The sequence below is a fragment of the Grus americana genome, chromosome 7, assembly GCF_028858705.1.
Source record: "Grus americana isolate bGruAme1 chromosome 7, bGruAme1.mat, whole genome shotgun sequence".
Lineage (NCBI taxonomy): Eukaryota > Metazoa > Chordata > Aves > Gruiformes > Gruidae > Grus > Grus americana.
The window spans coordinates 3,190,295-3,217,627 of record NC_072858.1 but is presented as its reverse complement, the minus strand read 5'-3'; the positions used below and the strand labels follow the sequence as shown (position 1 = coordinate 3,217,627).

At 40.8% G+C, this 27,333-nt stretch overlaps 1 protein-coding gene across 2 annotated transcripts in view; it reads left to right on the top strand.

The window, feature by feature from the left end:
- Nucleotides 1–27,333, top strand: part of DOCK1 (dedicator of cytokinesis 1) — a 309,905-nt gene that overhangs the window by 169,940 nt on the left and 112,632 nt on the right. For both annotated transcript variants that reach the window (XM_054831423.1, XM_054831422.1), the window contains exons 28-29: nucleotides 7,250–7,351; nucleotides 13,781–13,875. In XM_054831423.1, the coding sequence (XP_054687398.1) occupies nucleotides 7,250–7,351; nucleotides 13,781–13,875 (197 nt within the window). The remainder of the gene's footprint in view (nucleotides 1–7,249; nucleotides 7,352–13,780; nucleotides 13,876–27,333) is intronic.

The window sequence follows — 27,333 nt, the reverse complement described above, 5'->3', positions numbered from 1 at the left end:
CTTTGAATACTGGCCATACTCATAAATACTGTTGGTTTCTGTATTTTATTACTTATATTTATAATTCTATTATTAGCATTAATAGAAGTGTAAACCAAGCTACCTGAAACAGATTTACTGAGGGCATTTCTCTGGATTTTCAGTGAAATAATTTCTAGTATAGCAGGGGGAGAAAAAAGGTAGGGAAAGACACTTGCATATAGAAACCCAAAAATAAATAGACTGACCTTCAGAAATCTTAAGCACTGTGATTTCAATTGAAGGGCATACTGTTTAGTACTGAGGCTGTATAGAGCTTTTTTAAAGTGAAGCATTTTGGGGTAAAATGGACTTCTTTGAAAAAGAGCCTTAGAAAAATGATAAATGGTGGTGTTAAAATGTCTCATTAATTTTTTGCTTGCCTTTTACGAAAGTTGGTGCAAAGCGCTTTCAAACTAGGGAACGCTTTGCATATATTCTCATTGTGCGTATCATCAAATTTCTAGTAAATAAGCCTTTTGCAAAATGAATTTCAGTTGAGCTATCGTGATCTTGGGTTCTAGTTTTGATCTGTGTGAAGATCCTTTTTGCCGTTCTTGCCGGAGAGGTTTCCCTGTATTCAGAGATGTGGGTTATTTTTTTCCCTACTGTTTGGGAATATAGGATTTTCCTTCAAATGAAACCATAATCAGGATTTTGCTTATCAGAATTCATTTAGAAGCAGTAGATCAGAGCCCCTGGCAGTGTTACAGCACGGGAAGGTGTTGGAAGGGAGCTGGTTGACTATTTTTCCCTTGCTCACTAAGATGGGGAAGGAGTGGCAACCTGTGGATCCATCTGGGCAGAGTAACGGAGAGCTGCCTCCGAAAAAGAGGAAGGTTTTGTTCTTCTCCCGGCAGTTGATAGTTTGAAAGAAGTTTGGAGGCCTTTGGACAAGGGCTTCTTGCTAAGAACCAGCTTTTCCAAACAAAATATTTTCCAAAATAAGAACCTTCTCAAATAAATAGGTAATTATGATACTTCAGGATGGCTTTTTTTCTCTGCGGTTCTCAAACTAGTCTTTTCAGTAAAACACGACGCAGGAGAGGAAAACCTTTGTTGCATTTGTTTTGCATCCACAAAAGTTATTTTGTTAATTGCAACAGCTTTTGTTGACTGAAAATGTATCTCGGGAAATTTTTGCTTACTGATTTGCCACGCAGGAGTCGTGCAGGGGCTCAGCATGGAACCGACCTCTCAAATTTTCTCTTTTATGTAAAATGCCTGATTTGTAAGAGCTTATGGGTGCAGCAGTTTGCACCAAAGGGGTTGGAAACCGCAGGGGGGTGGTGGGACCGCTCTGTTGTGGGAAGGGTGTTGGCAGATCCTGGTCTCCTGACGGTGCAGGAGAGGTCCCCCGGATGGGGAAATTTGGGAGCTTGTGACTTCTGGCAGCAGCAGGATGGCTGTGCTCTGCCTTCGGGGAGGCTTTGGAGGCACCTAAGAGCAGCCCCCCAGGCTGTGGAGATGCCAGAGCCAGGTTCTCCATTGCAGTTGAGCTCCATCCTTGGAGGTTTCAAGACCCAACAGGGTAAAGCCGTGAGCAGCCTGGTCCAACTGTGGAGCAGCCCTGCTTTCAGCAGGCTGGAGGAGAACCCTCCTGAGGTTCCTCAGATAGCCTGAGTGACTCGTGACTCACTAGCCCAGTGACTTGCTTAGCACACCTAAATGCTCTTCTTCTACATCCCACCTATGAAAATGGAAAATTTCCTTAGACCTTGTGCTCTTTTCAGGAAAACCAGTTCTTTTCACATTATTTTCTATTTCGAAACCAGGTCAAGATGTAGTAATCAGCATTGAAGTCCTGTAAAGCATTTCCTTTTAAAACAAGTTTTCTATTGATTGATAGAGATTGATCTGTCAGACATCAAATCTGGATCTGTAAAATACGTTTTGAAGTAAAACAAGATATGCAAGACCGAATAAGCTAATATTCACCTATAAACTTCCATATCGGTCTTCTGAATTCTGAATGGACCTACACTGAATCAGGCTGACCTAAATGAGATTTTTGCTGCCTAGGCAAGCACTGAGCTGCTTAAATCAGGTTGGGCAAAGGAATTGGCTCGTCTTGTCCAGGAGGTCTGAGAGCAGAGTTTGTCAGCTGAAAATACCTCAGTGGATCTTGATTTGCAAAAAGATGCCTTTGTAATAATGTTTGTGGCAGCAGGAAAAAACCCCCCAAACATTTATCACTCACATTATTACAAATGTTAACTTCTGTTTCTCAAAGGGAAAAGACTCACATGTTTTATTCCTTCCATTTACTCGTGCAGGATTTGGCCTAAGGAAATGGAAAGTAGCAGACAGTCAGTAAGAAGAAAAGTGATAAATGTGAACATTTTGCACTTGTTTACATTCTGCTGCTGTAGCCGTGAAATAACTTTCTCTCTAAAGGTGCTGCTGAATTTACTGACTTGATATTCTATTACGGGAAAAGAAGTGTTTGCTTTAATACTATGAGAAACATCTGTATGAATTTATATACATATATAGATATGTGTCTTTAGGGGTGTTTTGCTTTGTTTTGGTTGTTCTTCAGAACAAGAAGTGCTGGAGATCTTCTGCCTTATCCACCTTGGGTCGTGGTACTAGCTTTCATAATATTTTGCTTAAGTAAGTGAGCAAACTTGTTTGCAGACGCGCTGGATTTTGCATTTAGGGACGAGGTACCTCATCGGGCAGTGCAGGCTCCCGTGGTGGCCCGCAGTCTGAACAGCAGCCACCAAAAAGTTGAAATTTGGGGCATTTTAAAGATGGATTTTTATCTTGCGAGCCCAGAAATAGTGAAAGTTTCATTCGTGGCTTCTAGAAATGAAAACAAGTGATTTTTTTTTCTTGTTTTGTTGCTAATATAGAGTACATGTTGTAAGCAAAGAGAAAATTTACTTTGTTTTTTACATCCTTGCAAACTGTCTAGTAATTGTGAGGGACTTAAACCCTTTTCAACAAGGTAAATTCTATGAAAATATTCCGAAAGCCAAACTGTAGCGAGAAGTTCATGCTAATGTTTTGGGGTGGTTTGGGGTTTTTTAATTATTTAGCCATTTATTTATTTAGCTGTGTAGTCTTTGAATGCTGTGTAAGGAGAATTTCATTGAAAAATAACGGCAACTTCTGCTTTTTCATCTGTTCCTGATCATGGTAATAGGGGCATTATAATGAAACATCCCTTAACTTAGTGTAATTTTGATTTCTCTTAGGTGTTCTCACTGTACGTAGCTTAATATTTCCAACTTAGAGAAAATGGGTGAGACTATTTAAAATAGGGTATTTTACCACTGAGGGAGAAAAGCAATGGCATGTGTTGTCTCTCCTGCAGGGAATTCTCTTCTCATTTTGAAATTCTTGAGTGTTAGTATTACTTGTGGGCATTATTTGATATTCCAATTTCCCTACCTGTATCTGTTAAAGGGCCATTCGAACATTTATTATTTTATTGTAAAGATAATTTAAGAAATTAAATTCTTAAGCATTTAAGAAAATAAGGACTTTCCGAGATTTCATCGGCCTCTTCAACTTTTCCTGCAGAAAAGTATTTTACAGGAATTAGAAATAAGTTTAAGTTTGGGAATTGCATGGTCTTTTTTTTAAAAAAAAAAAAATATAAAAAGTAATTTCTGAACAATAATGCATTGTTTCCAAAGAAGAATCCGCTTCTTTGGGGTTTTGGGTTGGGTGGTTGGGTTTTTTTCATTTCATGGAGCTGAATTAGCAGTCCCCCAGCGTGGGAGCAGGATCCGGCTTCCCTTCCGACAGGCTCGCGGATCCCCTGGATCCCATGGCTTTGCTTTGGGAACACTAAATTCCCACTTCCCTCAGCATACCTGGTTAGAAAAGAATGAATCCCGTGTTCTGCTTTTGGGCAGGAGAGAAATTAATGGCATTAAACTGCACACAAAGTGCATTAAATGTGCTTCTCTAGTATGATGCGTAGTAATTATCTTAGTTACTGCGCGACTACTTCATTTCTGAGCTTTGCAAGTAAGGACGGTTCTGCAAGGCTTTCAGGATAAAAACCCTGACGCGATTTCAGTGAATTAAATAGCTGAGAATTGCACAGGGCAATGGCAAGCCCCTTGTGTTGCCCTTGCGGTACTTGCTGTAGAAACGTGGGTTTGCAATTACTCCTACAGTTAAAATTGAAATTGATTTTTTTTTTAGAGAATTAGCTACTTTTTTTTTTTTTTTTTGGCGTATTGCTTGGAGTGGTATGCTGCAGAAGATGACGATGGTCCCCGAATCCAACTAAAGATGAAAAATCAACTTAAGATTACAATTTAATAATGTTGTTAGCTTTTGCTAAATAGTTAATAGACCATATTAAAAACACCTAGAGTACAAATATTGCCTATGAATAATTACAGGTTTTTATTAGCATTGTAATTAAGAGCATGCTGGCTGGAAATGATACCGCACTAAGTGCAAAGAAAATGATGAAAAGTAAGCAGATGACTGGTAGTGTACTTTTTTCTAATATTAAATAGATTTTCCTAACCAGCAGGGGCTTGAACGCGATTTGGCAGGTGGGGATCTGAAGATAAATGTTGTAGCAGGGATGTCCGCGTGCCTAATGCAACGGAGGCGTAAAGGAACAATGTTGTGTCAAAGAAGGAAAAGTTTTTGTTACCAAGATAATACTAAGATGAGCGTGAATCATTTTTTTATGCAGGGAAACAGGAAAAAATTGGGATTAACTTGTCAAGGACCCTGAAACATGGTGCTGGGCACCACTTTTGGGGCTCAGCATAAGCTGACACGGCAACATTCAGCACATTTCTGTAGCCTTTTTTAACTAAAACTTAAATGCGCTACAGAATTCCCTCACCGCCTTCGTGCTTCATTTGTATTTGCTAAGCTTGTTTATTTTTCTGTATTTATTTTTTTTTTTCCAGCAACTATCCCAGGTTTTAACCAGCTTTCATATTTTCATTTGCATGCTTCCACGTGGAAGCAGAGTGTTGCACCACTAGATATTAAACTTTCATCTTTCCGATTCTCACCACGCTAATTAAGAAGATACTCTTCTGTAATTATCTCTCTTTTGAGTAACTCCTCGGTTTCCCTGCCTTATGGGGACAGCCATAGCAGGTCCCCCTGAATGAGAGGGGGCTGGGGTACGAGCAGCCAGAGGAGGGGAGAGGGCTCACCCGTCGATGCCCAGGAGATGGCAATCTAATTCATCCGCATCTCTAGCGGCTCCTAGACCTACAAATCAATATTAAAATGCATTTGAAAGTTTAACGGTTGCTCCGCATTCATTTTTTTTCCCATACAAGCTTGCCATGATCATTTCCTCAGGTATGAAATTTGTCTTTTGCCGGTTGCGGCCGTGCGTATTAACGTAAATTACTCCTCAAACGGGCCGATAAGCACAGAAATACAAAGCTGGTAGGCACTTACAGAAACTACGTGGTTGGAAGGAAGCAGAGGCTGCGTCGACTGCTTGGTCACCTGGAAAGGGCCAGATTTGCCAACGTGGGGCAGACGCGTGCGTGTGAAGGAAGGTAAAGAGAGGTTTATGTGTTGGCAAAGCCATGGACTTTACAGATTATTTAAGTGAGCGAGCGTCTGTAACGAGATACCGTGAGGACAACAAAGTTCGCCTTCAGCTCTCCCGAGCGTTTACGAACCATCTGCAGAACCTTACGCGAAGTGATGGGCTGAATCCCATCTGCAGCCTAGTCTTAAGCAGCCCATTTAAAAAAATTATAATGTCGACTAGCAATGAAACACCACTTTGATTGATGACATCATTAGGGGAAATAGGACTGAGTATGGGCTATTGAATATTTTCTTGCAGGCACAAGCCCTTTTACAGTGTCTGTTACGTAGAGTGCTGGTTGTACGGTGTTTTGGCAATTAACGTTTTGAGATTTTTGAGATGATCCCGTCTTACTTACATTTCATAGTAGTAAACATTATCTTTGTCCAGCCCCAGCTTCTATTCTTGTCATAGTTTGTTCTTGTGATGTCACGGCATCGCAGCTCGGGTGGCCTTTCCCTTTCATATCCGTGCCGTTTGCCTATGCCTAAGAACTCTCGTGAGGTACTTCTGTGCCGGGTAGAAAAAAATAATGCTCTCGCGTGGGCGGAATCGGTTATGGAGGAGTTGAGATCTCAACTCCGTTCCGTAGGAGAAAAGCGAATTCCAGGAGTGCTTATCTGGTGGAGGTGGGGCGATGAGGCGGTAAATAAGAGGGCTGGGAACACAAACAGATAACCTAGTGTCATTTGGCGTTTGATCTCAATTACGGGGACTGATGTAGAAAGAAATATTTTAGATTGAAAGTAATGCAGATCTTCAAGGTAACCGTAAAAACTCTGTGCTATGCTTAGAAGGAAAAATCCTGAGTGTTCTGTCAGGCTGCGCATGGCATAAAATAACCTTGAAAACAGCACCGAAAGGGGAATTTACAATTTTATCAAACCATATGTAGAATCATTTCTTTTCTGAGTAATTCTGCTGATTTTATCCAACTTTTTTTTACTCATTAAAAACCAGACAAGGTGTTGACTCCATTACCGTGATCAGCCAACAGGTTTTAGCAGATAGTCAGAGAAGGAGAACGGACAAGCAGAGGAGTCATTGATGGGATCGGAACATCTGGTAGCCACAGAGGTGGCTTTGAGCTGTTACTGCAATACTTTCACGTGCCAGAAGGAAAGATTAATTTTTTTTTTTTTTCCCCCACTTTTTACTTTTTTCATGGTTCGAGTGAGAGATGTGTGGTACTGCTATTCTGGTTTTATGGAAGTTACTGGGTTTTGGTTTGGTTTGTTTTATTAAGCATCGCAGTATCTGAAAACACCACTCCATGAAATTAAAACCTGGGATTTAACTGCGATGCTCAATATAATGATTTTTAAGAGGTTTCTTCCTTGAGCGGGGTATTGACTTCCCAAATGCAAATCCTGATATTGTGTGATATTTTTAGGAGCTGTGTTTATTACCTTCCAAAGCCTTTAATGCCTGAGCAGTTTTTATATGAAGAATATGTTGCAAAATCTTCAGTGAAGATGGTGATAAAACCATGAAATTGGAAAGAGAAACTTTTCAGGAGGTTTTTTGTTTTCTTGACAGAATTTTGCATAGCCATTAATGAATTTAAATGATAGAATTATATCCACTGCAGTACGTGATGCTCCCTAGCAATATTACATTTTGATAGCAAGTATTATGTTGCCCTATCTTAAATAATTGATGTGTTTGTGCTTTTGTTTTTGGTAGGGGAGTTTTGTTGCATGCATGACTGCCATTTTAAGGCAAATGGAGGACTATCACTATGCTCATTTAATCAAGACGTTTGGAAAGATGAGGTCGGATGTTGTGGTAAGTTTAACATGTTTTATCTGTTCCTAAGATAGTTTAGCTTGTGTTTGGGTTTTTTCCTGTTGCTGTGTGTTAAATACGCTTGTGAAATGAAAACCAAATGTGTTTGACGTTACAGATTTCGTATAGAAATAATTGATAAAGCGCTATGACTTAGACGTTTTCTGAATTTGCAAAGGACAGAATTAACGTTCCTGCCGCACGCAGGAACACAGCTCGTCTCTGGAGCCGTTCAATATTTTAACAAGCGAGCACTGAGACGGTGGATTTAAGGCAATTAAAAGAAAGCATTAGGAAATAGTAATGCTGAACCATTGCTAAAAATCTGTTTTGCTTAAAGAGAGAAGGAAAAAAAAGAAAAAAGCTTTCTTGAGGAAAGGAACTGTCAGCGTTAAATCATCCAGATGTCCCGATTTCATTTGTTTAAATAGCTTTTACTTACAGATTCGCTCATGTTAAATTTTATACAAAACATTTTAACCTTAAAGATGCCCTTAGTTGTTAAATAAGCAATAATAATTGAAATTTGTCTTCTCAGAGTCATTCGGTAGCCTAACTGAGCCAACAACACAACTTAATTAGCGCATAATAGAAGAGAGTTTATAGCTGGGGAGATAACTCTCTAATGACCTGAAAATGTCATTGCCATATGGCAAGTGCATGCTGCAAAGTAGCGACCAACCTTGTTGGCCAAGATCCATCAATTAGTGGATGACCTGAAGCCCGATCAGCTCCATGACATTACCCGCTCCCGAACTGCGGATTCTGTTAGGCGCTTTAGGTAGCTCTCACCTGTATTTTCATCTAGAGAGTGGCCTTTATTTAGGTTCCCTTCCTAAGTGATGGTTCAGGAGAGCTAAAGATGAAGTCCAACTGCAAAGAACAGTGATGTTCATCGATACAGTGGTGAAGGGCATCGCTATATTGAACGGATTGCTTCCCAGTTAGTCTGCCTTGGGATCTCGGAGCACTTTCATGGATAGTCTCTTGGTTTTCCGTTAATAACAAAACATTCCCAAGCTAAATGAAGCCAGTGGAATGAAAAGAATTTTTTTTAACATACAGAAAAGACATGGGCATTAAGTTTAATCAAGCCAAATATTTCTGTACTTTTAAAGTGGTTCAGACCTTTTGGTGCTGGAAAATGTGAACTGATTACAGGGTTTTACATGGGAAAGGGTAAAAGCAGTTTGCTCTTTAAACATGTAATGAAAAAATGGAGAGAGAAAAATAGTGGTTAGGAAATCTGTGATTATTCTAATGGCAATAAAAGTGTTTATTTTAAAGTCTCACTTTTTTGGTCTAAATTGTCTGAAGGGTGGTTTTGTAGGTCAAATCTTTCTTGGTAAAAACAAGGGAGTAATTATGTATTTGAAATTTGGCAAGTGGTCTATTTGTAACTGCTTGGTTTAGGAGTTTGATTTATATGCTATGCAGTGCAGTGGGATACATGAAAAATCTCTTCTTTCTTTTGTCTTGACTTTCTGTATATTAGTCCCTGTCTGCATGTTCTTGGCTTGTATAGCTGGAGTTGCTCTGGACTGTTAAAATCATATTTTCCATCAGCCTGTGTACTGTTTGACTACTTGTTTTCCACCGTTATGCCACTTGGCTGCGGTTTGTATTAGCAGATCAGCTAAGCTAAACTCGATCGGTTGATGTAATGCTTTTTATATCTTTAATTAAAATGTACCTTTTTAATGTTTTCATATTGATGTTGATTAAATGGTAATGTATGTTAATGGGCAATAAAATACGTAGTAACCTGGTAAAACGTTAAATGGGTAGTATGTTAATGGTAGATAATGCTACCTTAAACTGACTTCAAAAAATGAGGAATATAAGTGAAGGTGTGGAATGTGGAGCTATAACAGCAATATATTGTTAATCCTGTGATAAAAGGAAACTATAGTGCGTAAACTGATTTTTCTCTTTTTTTTAAACACAAATAAAACTGACCCATCATTTAGGACGAAAGGATGGGGATACCAACCCAGTTTCTCTGTTTAAGAGAAAAACGTACATAACCTTTTCAGTGAGAACCAAGTGGGAAGTTGCTGTTCTCCTAAGTATTTCTTCATAGATGAGATTTCATTGATAATTTGAAACCCACATCTTGTCCAGTATTTTATGTTTCACCATGAGAAGCGACGCTCCGTGAAGCTCCCTCAGGAGTATTGCCTCCTTCACCGTTACCGGTGCTATGGTTTGAGTTTGCCCACGTTCCTTCTTAGGGCTTTGGCCGTCCGTCTGCAGTGGTGGGATGCTGCTGAACTGCGCTGCATGTGTATATTCCTTGGTACTGGATGGTTTGGGTGGGAAATAAAAGCCCTTCTTTACTTCTTTGTTTAACTGTTCATGCTTTTTGCATTTCTTTTTAATCTGACAACGTTTTGAGCCAGTGCCCTTTGACTCACCCGTTAGAGCTTAGATCCAGAAGTGTTTTCAGTCAACCCCCATGTCCTCACGTATGGAGGTGCGTCTCCTTCTACAGGGTTTTCAGTTTAATCACAAAGGCATAAAGCAGCAGTGATTTAAAACTGAAACTAGATTAATGCAAACAGACGTGAATAGGTTTTTCTTGACAAAAATTTATAAGACAAGAGGAGAACTTAAGTGAAGCTGTGGTTGCTTCTTCACCATTGGAGACCCTTAAATTTTTCTTCAGCATGTGACTTGCTCAACCAGAAGTTATAAGCCCGGTGCTGGAACTGCTAGAGGAAACTTTATGGCCTGTGTTACTTAGGTGTCAGTTTTAGATTGTTACAGTGGTCTTATTTGGCCTCAAAAATCTCAGAAAAGATGAGGTGGAATGCGATAAAACCAGCCTTGTGTCTCTCTGCAGAATATATTGTTTAGGTTCATTAAGGTATTTCTGTTCAAAGAGGGATTTCTCACTGTCAAGCCTGCTGTCATCCTGAGATGAAACATCATCCGAGATCAGTGAGGTTATTTCTGGGACTAACTGATCTCTCTCCCCTTTTTACTTGTTAAAATTTATATTAAGTTAAGACATATGTGGTATTAGTTGACAAAAAAATATACGTTAATGTGGAGTATCTCAGAAGTATTCCTCCCTAAAGGAATTCAAGACAGCATCCTGGAGTCAGTGAAATATGTAGAAAGACAAACTCCATAGAGTGTTTTAGATTACAATTTTCTACACCTCCATTTTCTTCTCCCCCTTTAATATTTTGCACTCCTAGACTTTGGCTTTTAATGTGAGTATGTGCGTTGATGAGTATTGTCCATCCTTTCATGAGAAGCTTCGACTAACCATTACGTGAGCGGGTGAGTGTTGCCTTCAGCAGACTCTTGGGTGCGGGATGTGCCGTGAGAGTGGCAGGGGATGCCCGTGGTGGTGGGACCCCGCAGAGACAGCCCACCCAGAGCCATCCACGGTGGCGGAGAATGGGCTTTCCTGAGACAGCCTCAGTGGTGGAGCTTGGTGGAGGTGAAGCTGTTGTCCTTAAAAGCTGTAGCTGAGCGTATTTGACTTCTGACTGCTATACTTCAGGACCCAGCAAAGCTGAAATTTTCATCAGCTTGGCCTGAAGTTTTTTCATATGAAGTTCCTACACGTTTTAGCTAGCTATTTTTATAAAGCATTTTTTATTAAGCTTGAGAATTTATTAAAGAACCTCTTTGAAATCCAGGTTGTGAAAAATATAAACAGTGATACAGGTGTATCGGGGTGTGATGCTCAGCATGTCGGGGGAGATGGAATTGTCTGACCCTCCTCCGTCACCATCTACCCAGTTCCAGGGCTGAGCTTCCTGTTTTCTTTCTGTAATTGGATGGGAACTGTGAAGGGGTCCCATCTATTGTGAACTCTGCTTCCTTGGGATATTAAATAGGATCTGTATTTGTAGTTGGAGAGAGATCAGAAGTTGCAGCCCTTGCTCCTTTAGTACAGGTTTTTATCATTTTTTTAATGTTCGGAAGAATTTGTTCTCCTTCTAGGTATACTGAAAATAAGCAGGCTCTAGGGCAGCGAGGCAAGAACTGATAGCTCCCCCTTCTGCTCCCACCCTGCTCCCAAAATCTGGGTTTTGCTCAGAATATGAGGCTAATTCATATAACCCATTTGCTTTTCTATAAGAAAGATAAAACGGAAAAGAAAGCAATTTCTGAATACATAAATTACAGGTAAGCATCAGAAGCTTTTTATTCGATCAATAATTAGATTAGTTGTTATAGAGCATTATTTAAAGTACCTGTGTGAAAGTAGGACTATTAAAATGTAAGTACCAGTAGATTAAAATGTAGACCTGAATCAGCAAAGTAGGTCGAATCATACGTGGCACAACCTCCCGGGTCGGTAACGAACAGCAGTCATCAACAAAGTATGTGAAAATTCAGCCACCGTCACGTGCGGCTTGATCAGCAAAGCGTGCAGAGGCTCAGCAGCTGAAACCCCTGACAAATAAAGTGGAAGGTAGAGTTTGCTACAAGAAGTCAGGAAATGATACATCTGTATTCATAAAATATTAAGGGAAAAAAAAAGCCCAGGGAGCTCAAATCGACCCTCTTGGGTAGCTGATGCCCCTTCCCACGGCGCCACTTCCACTAACGTTTCCATTTTTGAGCGGTGAAGCAGTGTAAGAAAATCGCTCGATACCTGCAGCGGTAAAAAGCACACGCTCGAGTGAAGTACTGTGCAATGCTTGGACAGGAAAATATGCAACGTGATTATTAGAAATTATGTAACTCTTTCACCAAAATACATGAAAAATGAGCAGTAAAGTATGCAGTTTGATCTCTTAAATGAAGACACATTTTACTGAGCCAGTGGAGTGTGCGTCTGGATGAATTTTGCCTTACGCAACAGTAACATCTCATTAACCACGAGCAGTTCCAAATTTTATCTCAATCCTGTTAATGTCAAAACATCTTTACTGATGTTGTGTTTTGGTAAAATAAGAGAGGACGTATTTTACTAGTATTATACAGTTTTTTGGTTTAAATGTGTCTTTTGTGGCTGCTGATGCTTTGTTGGCCCTCTTTGGCCTGGGAATCTCCTTGGGTACCAGGAGCTGGGGTGCAAAGCATCCCAAAGCAACCCCTGTGCCGTGCTCACGGTGGAGCTGAGCAGCCTGGAAATTCACGTCGCTTCGTGATCTCCATGTTGTGTCCTCAGGATCTCTGCAGCTCCCAGCTTCCCACCGACTGTGAATTTCTGAGCCAGGAAAAACATCTCAACGGAACGACGAATCGAAAGATAAAATGCGACGGAGAGGCTGGCTCTCACACAGGAAGAAATACTTATGAGAGCAGTAACTTCATATTTGTTTCTCACTGAAAAGGTTACATAAAACCCAGCCTTAGTTAAAAGTCCAGTGAATGTAACATTTTGGGGGGTTTTTGTAGGCATTTGACATTTTAAAGATCGACGAGATAAATACCATTACTGAGAAGCTGTAGCAAAGGAAAGATCTTCTAACCTTGGAATAAAAGTTCATTTTTGTCTCGGCGTGAAGTGGATCAAGGACTTTTTGCATTAAGTTCGTTCTTCCCCCCTTTCTCTTTATATTGCTCAAATTGTTAGATAGCAATTATAGATTCCCAAATTGTAGAAGATAATTTACACTGTAAAGTGCACGAGGTTCCTGTTCCAAAGAGGTGTTTGTTTATATCTGTGTAGAAATAAATTGGTTTATGCTACTAAATTAACTTCGTTCTGGGTCAGGTTTTCACTGGCAGAAGCAATTACTGCTGCTCCCTTTAGGGAGAGAGTCTCTCCTCGTTTCAGGATGGCCAAACCGTTGCTGTCGTCTGCCCCCGCCCGGGGTAACGTGCACCACCCCCCTCACCTGAACCCAGTTTTGAGCTAGAGCATGTGTGGTTTTGATAAATAGATATTCGTGATTTCAGGCAAGAGAAAATTTCAGGAGGGTATTCACAAGGGGAGGGAAAACTCATCAACTGACTCCAGGGAGTATTTTTAGTGTTACCGTAAGATTAAAATCAATATTTTAGGTTTTTTCCTCTTTCCATGTACCAGTATGCTTTTAACAACTTTCCGGCATACGCTGGGCATGTGTCACGATGCGTATGCTGCAGTACATGCTGCACAGAGGGGACCGTGAGACTTTGTCTACGGTATAGAAAAGAAATAATTTTTTTCAGCAGAAACTGCCTTTGGATAACTGGCAAAGCTGTGCTGAGTAATACCATGGGATGTTTACGATGTAGGATTACTGTTGTTATCATTTCTGAAAAGTTTAAATAGAATTATTGCAGGATTTATGTACATCATCTATAAATATGCCTTAGTAAACTTCATGTATGTTGTATCTGAATAATGGCTTTTTTATGAAGCGGAACAGTAAGACAACTTTTGAATCTAGTCATTAATAACTGACACTATCACTTGTATTTTTTGGATCTAGAAGAGTGGTCTTTTCCAAGTATTTTCTCTTCTTTTAGGATTTCCTGATGGAAACATTCATCATGTTCAAGAATCTCATTGGGAAGAATGTCTATCCCTTCGACTGGGTTATAATGAACATGATGCAGAATAAGTAAGTATAGAGGGAAAAGCAGGGTGGCTTGCCGAGATGGCTGTTTCGTGTCTGATCTGAAACAACAGTGTTGCTTGGAAACAGTAAAACACAATGCGGCAGCTAGGATGGTGTGGGGTTTGGGTTTTGGTTGGGGTTTTTGTTTTTTTTTTTCCTTCTGTGATGCAAATAATTATTTAAAAATTGGCTGTGGAGGTTGCAGGGCACCGTTCTAGTGGCCTGTTTGAGGGCTCTTGGAATCCACCACAAATTAGGGGTGGCGTCATGCTGAGAACCAAAATTTCGGAACAAACTGCAGATGCAGTAGGGATCTATACATATCTTAGAATATTAAATGTATTCCTTTGGGGATAAATGATATGTTTTGCATATGATCTCAAATACTAGCGGTTATCGTACGCTGATGTGGAGTTGTATGTTCTGGGACATTCTCGGTGGTGTTAACAAGAGAGAATTGAAAAGGCATTTTAAACCCAGATTCCATCAGCCTGGTAATGAAGAGACAGGCTGCAAATGTTTCTAATTCCTTTTTTTTTTTTTTTTTCCTCAATAATTGCAGCATTATCATTATTTAGCAGGCCTTTGTGCAATACTTTATGTTCGTGACATCTATTAAGTGTGTCAAATGCTTTTATGTGTACTGTGATGAAAGTGTAAGGAAAAAACATTATATTTACTAGTTGCCTGCAGAAATCTCTTCTGTGCTTCCTGGTAGCTACTATGGCTATAAAGGTGTCAGTGTTTACTTATATAAAATCCTGAACCACAGCTCCTACTCTCGTTATAAAAATGCACCGTAACTTTAATCTTGCCTTCCGAAGTCTCCTTAACCACCTAATAGAATCCATCCGTAATAACGATGAGTTAGGAGATTCAGCCATCTTTGGAGTTATCCCCATGGTTATGGATGCACACTTTGGCGTGGCTGCAGCTCGCAAAGCACCTGCTGTTTTAAATGAAAAGCCCTTTGAGATTAGCTGAGGAGGAAGATCTGAAGCCCATTGGGTTTCTTTTTCTTTTTCTTTTTCTTTTTTCTTTTTTTTTTTTTATTTGTGGAAGTGGTTTTGGTTCAAGAACTCCCAACTGTCTCGAGAGTCGCGTCGCAGGTGCTTTGGAAACCCTCACAGCGTATGTTACCTGGCATCCTTTCGAACAGGAGAACACCTCTGTGCTTTGCTGAGGTTTTTAAGAGAGGGAAATATGATTGGGAAGGTCCGTGTTTGGACACTGTTAATGCCAGGTAACCAGGCCCAAGGCAGTTACTGCAGTGTGAACAATATCGCGATGACTCTTTCCCCAGATGTAAAGATGGATATTCCTCATACTAGCCTCACGGCGGTGCCAGAACCTCTCAGTGTTCATTTGGGTGGGGATTTGACCTCGATTTCTTTTTTAACTGTGGAATTATGGTCATAGAGGTGAAAGAGCAAAAGTATAGAGAGAGCCTTTCCCTCCCCACGGTTTTTTGTTTAAAGCACAAAGGTATTCTTACCAGGCTGTTCCTCACTCTGGAAATTTGGAGTAATACAAAGTGTGATGCAGAGCTCCGCAGTGAGGGTAGGGGCTTTGATTTTCTGATCCTTAAAAATAGTCTTGTCTTTTTCCCATGCTGAACATTAAGTCCTGAAGAAGCAGAAACGGGATGTGTTGTTAAGATCTCTGATTCGTACTGAATAACCTCAGTACCCATCGAATATTTGAGTAGTATTTAAAGTTAAAAACAAAAATGTTTTTCAAGTCTTTCTGGTGTTGATGAATATCTGCAGAAGTGCTAAAGGGGGTTGTTCATCTCTAATTTACAAGTTCATTTTCATTACACCAGCTCGTTTGTAAATGCGTCTGAATTGATTTCAGTGCTTTTCATTTTTCCTGTTGAAGCTAATGTGGTTTCCAAAAGCAGAAAGCTGCACTGTAAAATACCTTTTTGTCCATCTGGTCCATTTATTTTCACCCCTATAAACTTTTATTGAAGAAAGCTAGGAAAAATTTAAGAACAAATTCTGTGTTTAAAGCTACCACATCCTCTCACTAGAAATACCTTGGAGCATGCCATTTTGTGTACACTTGCTTCTGCAGATCGAGTACATCTGTGCCATAAGCCAAATTAAGTGAGCTAATTTTTAACTCGTTCATTTGTTTCTCTGCATGAAATATATCTGGTAGTGTGAAACAAAGAGGGAAAAAAAATACCGAGCTGGAAGTTAGACCTCTCCACGCGGTGGTTTGCTTCCAGATAGTTAACAGTGGATTCAAATATTCTGCCTGAGATAGAGTTGTAGCTATGGGGGAAGAGGGGAAATGGAGAAATGCGTGCGAATGTATTACAGGGAATATTTGCAAATGCGTGTTTAGTTACAATTTAGTACCACGCTTCTTTGACCTTAACTTTACTAGTAGGATTCCTATATGCATAAATATATGCACACTCGTTAATAGTCACAGAAATTCCTCTCTTCTGTACACTTTGCACACATGTTTTTGGTATAGTGCGTGAAAACTCTGGGTACTGTCTCTCTCCTGTCCCCGCAGGATGCTGTGCCGTGCACAGGATTACTTCCGAGGCTCAGCATGCCTTTGTTTCAGTAGCACAGATAGTCACGCTGTGTTACCACCTATCGTGCTGAAATGAACACAAAAATCCTCATATCTAATGAGATAATTGTTACTTTTTTGTTCTTAGATGTGCCACTTAATACTCTATTTACTGACTTCTCTTAATTTAATTAAAACCAGAGTCTATTGTTTCAGCAAAGCAATTTGTTAAATAAGAGTCCAAGGGTTTGAATGTGACGGATTCTGTGGAATCCTTTGGTTTGCCATCAGGATGTTGAAGGCGGCGTCGGTTTGCTGACTGCTGATCAGATGTGCAAGACGTGGTACTCACCGTGTAGGTCCGTCGGGTGCTGTGCAACGTAACTTGTCAGAGGGGGTAAAAGGAAAGAGTATTCACACTGATGCTATGGCTTTTCCTTTCACTGTCAAATTTCGGTCCCAATCAGCTGCCTTTTTACAATAAACAATACAATATCCAAGCAGCAGAGATGGAAAAAACCGTTGATGATGGGATGACAGAGATAAATACTAGACCACAGCGCATTATGATTGAAACAGCTAATTCTAGGAGAAGAGCAAGAGACTGTGTTTAAACCAAAAAGCTGAATGCCTAGAAGGCCAATACCTACTGGCATGGTACTTTTAGGGGTGGTTGATTGAAAAGAATAGCCAAAAATAGTATTTAATAATTAAGTATTGTCTTGAAATGGCCATTGCTTTTGGGTAAATCTAAAAAGAGAGAAGACAGAGGGGCAGAAAGAGAGGAAGGGGTCTTCAGACAGATAAAATTTTGCAGCCGAGCAGATGGGCGCAGCCTTTGCGTAGCTATCTCGAATTGCATAAGAAATATCGGTCATAAAATGTAGCAAGAAGAGTTCAAGGCTGGGGGAAGTGGTCTAGCAGTGAGCGCTGCAGTGGATTGCTCGGGGCGTTGAGAAGTCTCCAGAAGCAGAGGTATTTAAAAACAGTTTGACAAGCATCTGTTAAGATGCCGGTTTTAATTTAGGGAGAAGGGGAATAGACTAAATGATGTCTAGAGAGTCGTCTTGAGCCCTGTCACTCTGTATTGGATGGCGGATGCTGGGCTGGGACTTGGAGACGAACTTCGCAACGGCAGGTAGCAGCACGTCTGCAGGGTCTGCAGCGTCGGTGCGGTACGGGCTGGCCCCGTGCTTTGCCAGAGACCCGCTGCCGCGCTTGGCCGCCCAGGGCTCTGCGCAGGGGATCCCTGCAGGGAACCCGCTGCCTTTTGCCGCTCCCCCACCTGCCTGCCCGGAGCTTCCCTGGGGACCGGTCGCTCAGGGCTATTTCTCCGGGTTGGACTGCGTTAGGATTATGTCTAGTTTAAATTTATGTAGCTTTTCATCTGTTGGGTTTTCTTTTTCAACGGGAATTTTTAAGCCTAGCAAACTCCTGGCAAGTGGTTACTCAATGTATTCAGGAGCACGTTGCCTAAAAATAACAACAACTTCAAAAGAAAATGCTACTTGTAGTTTTAAATATTGTTGTTGGAAACGGCTAGTAATTCTGTTTAAGATACTTGGGCACCTTTAAATTAACGTCTGTCATAAGGTTTATACATGTTCACATTTTCGGGAAGAGTTATTCCTATTAAGGTAAAGACATAATATCACTGCATTCAAAGGAACTGGTTTCATCAGCTGTGTTGACAGCTACTGCGACAGCCGCTCCGTAGCAATCCACCAGATGCTCGATAATGACATTTAGGCCTGATCTTCAGCCACCGTGGTATTTCTGTCACGCCGGTCTCTGGGATGAACTCCGATAGCTGTGTTTAAGAGTTGCGAGGAGTCAGGAGGTTTTCCTGTGTTTCAGGATGGAGATGAGGAGAGCTTCCGAGGCAGATTCTTCGTTCCAGGCGTCTCCTGCAGGAAAACGCGCTCCAGGAGTTTTAACTGTAGAAGTAGTTTTAAAAAACGCTGGGATTTTGTATTGTTTACATTTTTCCCTTCTAGATCATGTTTAGAAATGATTCAGAAATGTTTTAGAAATTGTTTTTAACTTTTGTCATAAGCTGACAAGCTAAACTTAGGTTCCTTTTAAACATATAACTCAGAACATGAGAACAGTTCCTCTCTACGTTTTTGTAAATGAAAATAATTTAGTCTTTGGTCTTACTTTTGGCAGTTGAGACAATCAGTTCCTTTGGTAGACCTTATGATATATTAATTTGTAGCTACTACTTTCATCTGCACCTGTTCCAGTGGAAGCTGAGCTGCCTATGAAAAATGAATTTGATGTTTTCCGTTCTATTTTTTGTGTCTAATGTCCACATTTACATAAAATACCTGGTTATTTTGCCTTTTGAAGTCAGAGAAAAAGGGATGAGATGCTTCTCAGTGAGAATGAGTTTTCTTGTGCCTACGTTTTGTTTTTTTCCGGAGCAAATCTATCTTACCTTGCTCCCCACTAGTGCTGCACTGGCTTTGCAGGTGGATGGAGATGTGTTTCCTCCTGAAACCCCAGTCCAGAATCTTAACGAATTTTCTGTCTGAAAGCCCCCCCCAAAAAAATCTTACAAAAAGGAGGAAGAAGGATCCGGGAGATACATCTGGTAAACATGTACCTTTTTTACTGTTGCTGGAGTGGCTTGTGCATGTTTATTTTTGGAGCTTCCAGGGAAATGTAGGCTGTTCTGCTCCGTGGTTGTCATAGCAGTACCTGTCAGATCTATACTGCGCTTGCAGAATTAACTTCGGCTATGTATGTGACTATCCATCAATAGCGTGCAAACACTGAAGCGGTTACGGACTGAAGCAAGTTTTGCGTAACTGTGAACCTTAAAATGTAGTACAGGCTTCAGTTGCCCGAGAGTTATTCTTACTGACAAGTAACCCAAAGCCAAAATAAAATTGGCATGTAGATTATTGAAATTTTGCTTAATTGCAATATTCTGCTAGGCTTTATACAGGCACATAGAAACAAAAACGCTCATGTTTTTAATAAATGTATGAAAATAGGCTCTTTGCACTTGCATAATTGACCAGTCAAGTCGGATCTGTCAAATTAGGTGCAAGTGCAAAAGCTCTTGTTTAAAATCCATCCCGAGCTACCGATGGATGGAGAGGCGGTTTTCACAACAGGGGAAACTAGTCCGGAAGGATGCCAAAGATTCTGGATAGAAAACTACAGAAAATGCAGGGACACAAGGCAGTTCTACAGACTGTCAAGTAATACCAGACGTACAGGGTGGGGAGGGGAAGCACAAAACCCCTTTGAAATTATTGCTTCATTTTCCAAACGCCCTGCACATGTACAGTGTTCAAACCTGCGTTAATGCCGCTTTCAAAGAGATTAGTAGTAGATGTGACCTGAAAGCTTGCACTTATAACTGGGGCACTGATCATTAAAATATTTACTCAGTGTGTGGTGTTATGGAGTATGGTAACTGTTTTACATTTCCAAATAGGATATCGTGATGAGGAAAGTGTTTGACGTGCAATTATATTTTTAGGAGAAGGGATACATTGTTTCAAGAACAGCAGGGAAAGCTTTGATTAGAAGGAATTGCTGCTATTTTCCTGACTATTAATACATTTCCTATAGGATTCTGTGCTTACTTATTTAGAAAGTTTAAGAGTCCAGACATGCCACTTGAAAACCAAAATAATTTTATTTAGGGATGGAATGAGATAAGACTTCAAATGGGAGCAGTTTTGTTTAGTGCCAAACATTTCTGTGTGTATAGAAAAAGCTCCCACTATTTATCCTGTACAGATTGAGGATAAACATTTTCAAAGCATGTGACTTTCTTAGGAGCCAGTTTTCAGAATTCACTCAGGTGCCCAAAGGCTTGCTCTTCATCTTTAAATAAAACAGGTGAATGCACATTATTAAATTATATAAAGATACAATTTCTGTACACGGAGGGATTTTTTTTGCTGTCCATAAAACCTGGTTGCATAATGTACTGACCTTTTCAGCAAAGACCTTGCAGGATTTTTGGTTTAGTGTTGTACCTGTCAAATTAACTGGACCTGGGATGTACTTGCCTGCGTTTAAAATAACACAAGGGGGGGTTTCTTACTCAAAAGGCCGAGACTCCTTGAAGGAGGGTCCTTCAGCGGGTGCTCTTTTCCTTTGATGGTGTCCGCAGCGGGAGGGAAGGAAGCATCCCCCGTAGCAGGTTATTTTATCCCAGCCGTTAGGGCTTAGAAATGTTGTGCCTGGCACAGGTGGTACATTGGTAACGGTACTGTCGTGGGAATTACCAACGGTTGCAGGGTTGGGGGTTTTTTTGCAGTCCACTGGATTTAATGGATCTGTTTCTCTCCTTCATTTCTGTAACCTGTGATCGCTTCTGCTAGAGAAGTTGAGTAGCAGCCTTTGCGCCGGTGCAGCTGCCAACGGTGGGGGTGTATGGGTGAGATGCCGCAGCCCTCTCCCAGCCCCCCAAAACCATCTGCTGCTTCTCTGAGTACTCCCCCGTCTATTCGTATCATGATTAATCTTTTATGAGGTCTAGAGGTGGAATAATGATTTCCAGTACTAAAATAGTTACCGTTTTAATCATTATTATATAGTCTAAATTATGGGTTTCATGTGCTTGAAGACGTGTGTTGGGTTTTTGGTGAAGGCATCCTGCAGCGAGGAACGTGGGCTTGGGCTGGGTGACTGTGCCCGAGCATCCGCTGTGACTCTGCTTGTTCTGTTGCTGTCCTGCTTCCCTTGACAAACCCATTTTTCTGTCCCTAAAGCGTGGAGGGGATTTGCTGTCCTCTGGGGAACGTAGATCTCTATACCATCCCGTCTCTATAAAGTCAGGCGAAGGCTGTTGCAGGTGTATTTCATCCTAAAGCACGAGGGAGATGGTGCGTTTAATTTTGCTGGGGAAAGAATGATCTTTATTCAGTACTCGCTTCAAAAATATCACCGTGGAGCATTAGACTAATATGCACGCGTTCATTGCTCAGTAGTAGTTAACGTCTTCTCAAAATATTTCTGATACATTCCGTGACACTTCAACCTTTTATTTGCTACGAGAAAATTACGGTGACTTTAAAGGAAAGAATTGCGTGTTAGGGAACATCTCTTCCCGAGCTAGGAATACATAGGGATAAAGTGATCCCAGCTGCTGGTGTTCTCCAGTTCAAGTTTTATATATGAAGGGGAAAAAAAGTGAACTAAGGTTTTTTACAGATTTTTTCTTCTATTCTTCTGTTACAAGGCCTTGCTATTTTTGGCTCCTTGCAAAGTTTTAAGTAGTCTTAAGGTTTAGACCTGGCAATATTCCTGTCCATTAACTGGTTGTCCTCCTTTGAGTGGTGGCAGATTTAATCCCTTGAAGACATTTTGAATGCTACATGTATCTCATGAAGCTTGAGAACTGTGAAGAGATGTGTGAATTTAGAATAATACTTACTCCAGCGGACTTCCCATGTTACGCTGTGGATTTTACAGACGGGGTATTTCAGGGGCTTCTCTGGGAGGGGTGGCTACTAAACCAAGGGTTTGCTCTGCTGGTCATCTTCCTTAATACATTTTACCAACTCGTAAATATTTGTTCTGCAAACAGAACATTTGTTCTGTTGTTTTCAGAAGCGGCTCAGAAATGTGATATTTTAGGAGAAAAATAGAACATGTGAGCTCTATGCAACCAAGGGAGAGTAGCAACTTGGCCTAATGGTCGCAATGAGCAAAAGCAAGATGACATCGCAAACAGCTTTTTCTTCCTCAGCTTCTGGAATCATCATCCACAGTATGCTGTGGGTGTCTGGTTTCTCTTGTTTTTAACAAGATAGTAATAAAGCCAACTAATTATTTCGGATACTTTAACTTCCCCCCCCCCCCCCCCTTACTTGCATTTATACAGTGTTAAGAACTCCTGGGTTTAATATGTTGTTTTGAAAGAAGGCTACAAGAGGTCGTTAGACTATGTGCCATGATAATTCTCTGGTAAGAGTCTAACTGAGATCTGAAGAAGCATTGCCAAATTAATTTCAAATGGAAAATAATGATTTGGCTATTACGGATATTATTTTCCCTCCTGGAATCTAAACCTGGATTGACGTGAAAATACGTTGTGATGGTTGTATTCATGAGCATATTGTACCAACCAGTATATTTATCAGGTTTTTATGATATTTTTTTGGTTATGAAATGGTGCAGTTCGAGAAGAATTCAATATATTCTGCACTGAATAGTGGATAATAATATGTTGTTACGTATTTTTGTTTTTCTGGTTTGTGCTTTAATTGTTTCAGGAGTAACAGAAACCCGTAGCCGATTGTGTTTAATTCAGATAGATTCTTTAGTGGAGTTCCTTTAATTTAACATTTTCTGATTCTAAATTTTCTAATTAGAACTGAAAAAACCCCTAACTGTGATTTTACATTTTAAATTGTATTTTATAATCCTGAATGTTCTTTTTCTCTTTTGCTGTCTCGACTCACTCAAGAGACCCTGGTGTGTAGATACTCAAAGTTTACCTGTTTAAAAGTTGAGGGAGGGCAGATCCCGAACATTTGAATTCAGATTATTGTACTAGTGTGGGTGTTTGGGATGATGCTGCATATGAATATTTGCTTTCTCATTTCATGAAGCCTTTGGGACCATGTGCCTTGCAGCTTTATTCCGCTTTGCTTGGCTCCCCGCTCTCGGGTTTGGTGCCAGATCAGTCTTTCTCCCCGCAGCACCAAATTTCGTGGGACCGCCCGGAGCAGCGTTTGCCCTCTAGGTTCCCACGGGAAAAATTCAGTATCAGTTGTGAAAGTGGCAAAAACCAAGACTGAGGAAATGATGATGGTGTCCTTTGGTGGTGGGAGTCCAAAGGGAAAAAGGTACAACCTTATCGTGCCGAGACAGCCTGGGGATGTGTGCAGCGTACACCCGAGGACCCTAAACCCACCTGAATGTGCAATTCCAGGGAGTAAATGAAATTCTGGGCCCCTGACAGGCAGCCTGTACTCCGGGGCAAATGCCTGGATCGATCCGTTCGGCATAGTTAAACAACAGCATGAAGTGCTGTCCACATCACGTACCCAAATATGAAATTGCTTCTTTTTTTTTTTTTTTTTTTTTTTGGCACAAAATGTATGGCATGAACAAGAATGTGTGAATACTTGTTTCTTATAAAAGCAGCAGCATGAAGTAGGTAATTAAATGAAGCTGAAGGTGTTAAATCAAAAAGCATGTTAGCAGGGCTCCATTTTTACTGACAGTAAAAGCTAGTGTCATGTGATGTCTATTTTTAACACGGAAGGTGTAGCAATTTTCACTTAAAATCATTATTTTTCTGTGCCAGCTTCATTTAAGTTAATGCTGTTGCACATTTAAAAATACCTAGTGAGTGGAGTATGTGCTGCTTTCTCACACTTGAGTTTTATTAATCTTTTCTGGTATTTTAAAACCTATTATTTCAGTCTTCAGAAGTAACAAAAAATGTTTTTCTCTATATTAGAAATGGAAGTTCAGGCTTAAATGCTTCTCTTGGCTGAGACTCTGTAATGAAGATTTCTGTAGTTCACTTTGAAACCAGATTGTAGATTCTATGGCTTTGGCCATCAATTAGTGACTTCGTTATTTTCAGCACTTAGAGGCAGGAGAGCAAATGGCCTTTTGGCTGATCAGTCATATTTTAGACAGCATTTTATTTACTTTTCCAGTAAAACCAATTGCTCCGCACTGTAATTCTCCTATTTACTTGAAATAGTAATAATAGAAAGTATCAGAACCACAGAAATTCATGCCCCTTTTCTTCTTCCAAACAAACAAGGGAAATCCCAAGCCTGTTGATTTTCAGGTAAGTGGGAGATCTTGCTCTCCCGAGGGATTCTGATAAAAACGGGACCCACGCACCGGGAGTGCGGATGCCGGGACGGAGGTGGGCTGCGATGGCCAGCGCATGGAGCAAAGCCGCCAGCAGCCGTGTCGGAGAAAACCCCTTGCGTTTTCTTCCTGCTGAGATAGGAATTCCTTCTGAGAGAAGGTTAGAATGCTGCAAAGGAAAATAGAGTTGAGTGCGTGGTGCTCTCCTTATGTATCAACAAATGTCACAGGAAATACTGTGGCGTGTTGATTCCTGTAGATTTGCTTTCCATACTCAAATCAGCATCCGTAACATTCCCAGGTTATTCTTCCTGGCTACCTTCCGTCAATCACCTTTTTGCCATACAGGAATAAAAAATATTGGGGAACAGTAAAAGCTCCAGTGCTGCCCCTTGTGCATGAGCAGTCTCAAGAGCTATCGCTCAAGAAATGCAAGAAAAAAATGTCTTGATGGTGGTACGAGAAGTCAGGAGGCTTTGAACCCAAGGGACGAGAGACACAAAAAATCTGCAGGCTTTTGGCGAAGTTGGTCCTTCACAGACTGTGCCAGTCAGGCTGGTCGTGTAGGTCTAGATGTAAAGAAAGCGTCAGGATATAGAACTTTGAGAATTATTAAAGCTTGTTCATGATTTTTTCCTTCGTTTTTTGCCTGGGATACGACCTTTAGGACTGATGCTGTGTTCAGAGCTGTATCCTTTTACTCTCTGCCCTTTCCAAAATCTCATCTGATTTATTTTGCCAGGATTTGGTGACAAATGACAACCGGATAACATGTAAAGAAATCTCACGCAACCTTCTGGCCTGAGCTGGTTTTTTTCTTTTGGAAATACCAGTTCCAATTTAAGTTTGATGAGCTGAAAAAGCTTTTCCTGACGTGGAAGGAATAATGTTTGGGGCCACTTTCCTTTGGCCCGGAGAAGCCCATGGACAAGGAGGGACGAAACCATGATGTTGGGCAGCCCTTGTGACCCCAAGTCTCGTGCCAAAACCTTCATTTCCCATTTTCTTGTCTTGTAGAACCAAAATAGTTGTTTTGTAGGTGAAAAGTGTCCAGAATTGCCTGTTGGTATCCAGGCTGGGTCCCCGCTGCTGGCACTGGGGTAGCTCCAGCCCCCAACACGTTGAACACCATTTCAATTATATTTCCTTCTCCTGCCAACATTAGCCTGTTTTAAGGAGAACAGAGTTGTACAAGAACAAAAATAATATCAGAATATTGATGATAATTTTACTGCGTCATTTTAAATGCTGGTTCTGCTGCTGCAAGATTTTTCTGCCATGATTTGTGGCATATTAAAGGAACATGGTAGGAGGAGTAAGTTGATCAAACAGAGGTATTGCATGTATTATGAAATAATATTTTGCTGTTTACGTATGGGGTTTTTAATAATTCAAAAAAATAGTGACCAGCACAGTTATGAATTTAATATAATTTTGGTAAAATATGCGTAAACCCCTGTTTGCTTTTAACTTACCAACATTCCTTTTCAGGGTTTTTGTCTTTTTGAATGACTGACAATTATGCGGCACTTTGGCTTCTGAGGGCAGTAGCCTCGATGAGCAAAAAGCCAGTGAGGTCTTTTCTGGGGTTATTAAGTTTTAGGATCAGAAGTATTTCATGAACAGATTCTAGAAAACAGGCTTTTACAGTTCGAGTATGCGAAAGCACAGCCAGTGCAGTAACAACGAGGCTGTAAAAAAAAAAAAAAAGAAGAAAATTATTCATGCTCTGACATAACAGATTGTACGATCATGTGTGATTATAGGACAGTAAGAGTTTAAAGTATGTTTAGAGAGCAAAGAGGTACCAGGTCATTGGCTATCACCAGTATGAAGGTTTCTATCACTGAATACAAGGAATGAAAAGTCACCTTCTCTGTCTCTTAATGTCATAGCAGGCACAGATTTAGCAAGGCCTTTCTTGACAGATGTTTTTCTTTTTTCGTCGTAAGGATTTGCGTTAAGTTAAGCAGGCACTGTTGCAGCTAGTAAAACAGACGTGTTGACAGCTCTTTGGATGGACAGATTGAGATGATTAGGTAAATTCCTTATTTTTCAACATTTACCAAAATGAGACAGTCCTTAACATACAGCTAACCATTTGTGTTAGAAAATATTAATACTGGACCAGATACTGTCAAATACTTCTGCGCAACTCCTGTTCTTTGAATGGGTGAGCTTTAAACTTCCAAGATGTTTTTCATTTGGAGTCTTAATAACATGAAAGATACTGAAAGCAAATGTTTTCCTTCTTTAAGTTCATTGTATCTAGATGTTCATCAAATGCCGGCTGAGCTGCTAAGGGTATTTGCGGTTCAGTGTATACGAGGATACGCTTGCGTTTGCTCTGCCAGTGACGGTAGCTTTGATCTCCCAGCTTTTCAGATTTGTGTCCTGCCACGTATGGGAAAAGCTTCCCCGTCCGCCTGCTGCAAGCCGGCACCTAACACCTTCCTGTCTCCCTCCGAAGCCTTGCAGGAGCATTACAGCCTTGCCTTTGTGGGAGTTGTTTGCTGATTGCCAGCAACTTCACTAAAATACAAAAATGTAAATGAGTATATGGTTGCTCCAGAAGGTGTGACAAGTGTAATTTTTAAGGTCAGTATGATTATCAGTAAAATGAAAAGGATACCTGCAAGTAGCTTCAGAGGGACAGCTGAAACCGGAGCCTCTGGTCCCTGAGCCCGCTATCTCCGGCTGCGGTGTGACAACTTGTTAAAGTTCAGTTTGGAACTACTGCTGTCGGTTGAAAAACACCACCTTCCCGTAACACAAAGCACTCATTTGGTACGATATCATCTGCCTGATTAAATTTGTTAATTTTTTTGACAGCTTAATTTGTTTTGGCAGGCTTTATGCTGGCTCAGGTGTCACCTGTCTTTCTGCAGCTGGTGTAGAGCCAGCATGAAAGCATCGGGTGGTGCGAGGGCCGTACCTCGTGTGCTGCGGCCGATGCCCACTGTGGGGATCGCTCCCCTGGTCCGGATCGGTGGGCACCGCTGGGTTGTGATGTGCAGGTGATGCACAGCGTGACCTCGGGGAGAGCCGTGCTCTGCGTGTCTCAACTTTGAGCTTGTATCTCTAAACCAAGAGTAACTTCTGGGTAGCGAGCGGTTT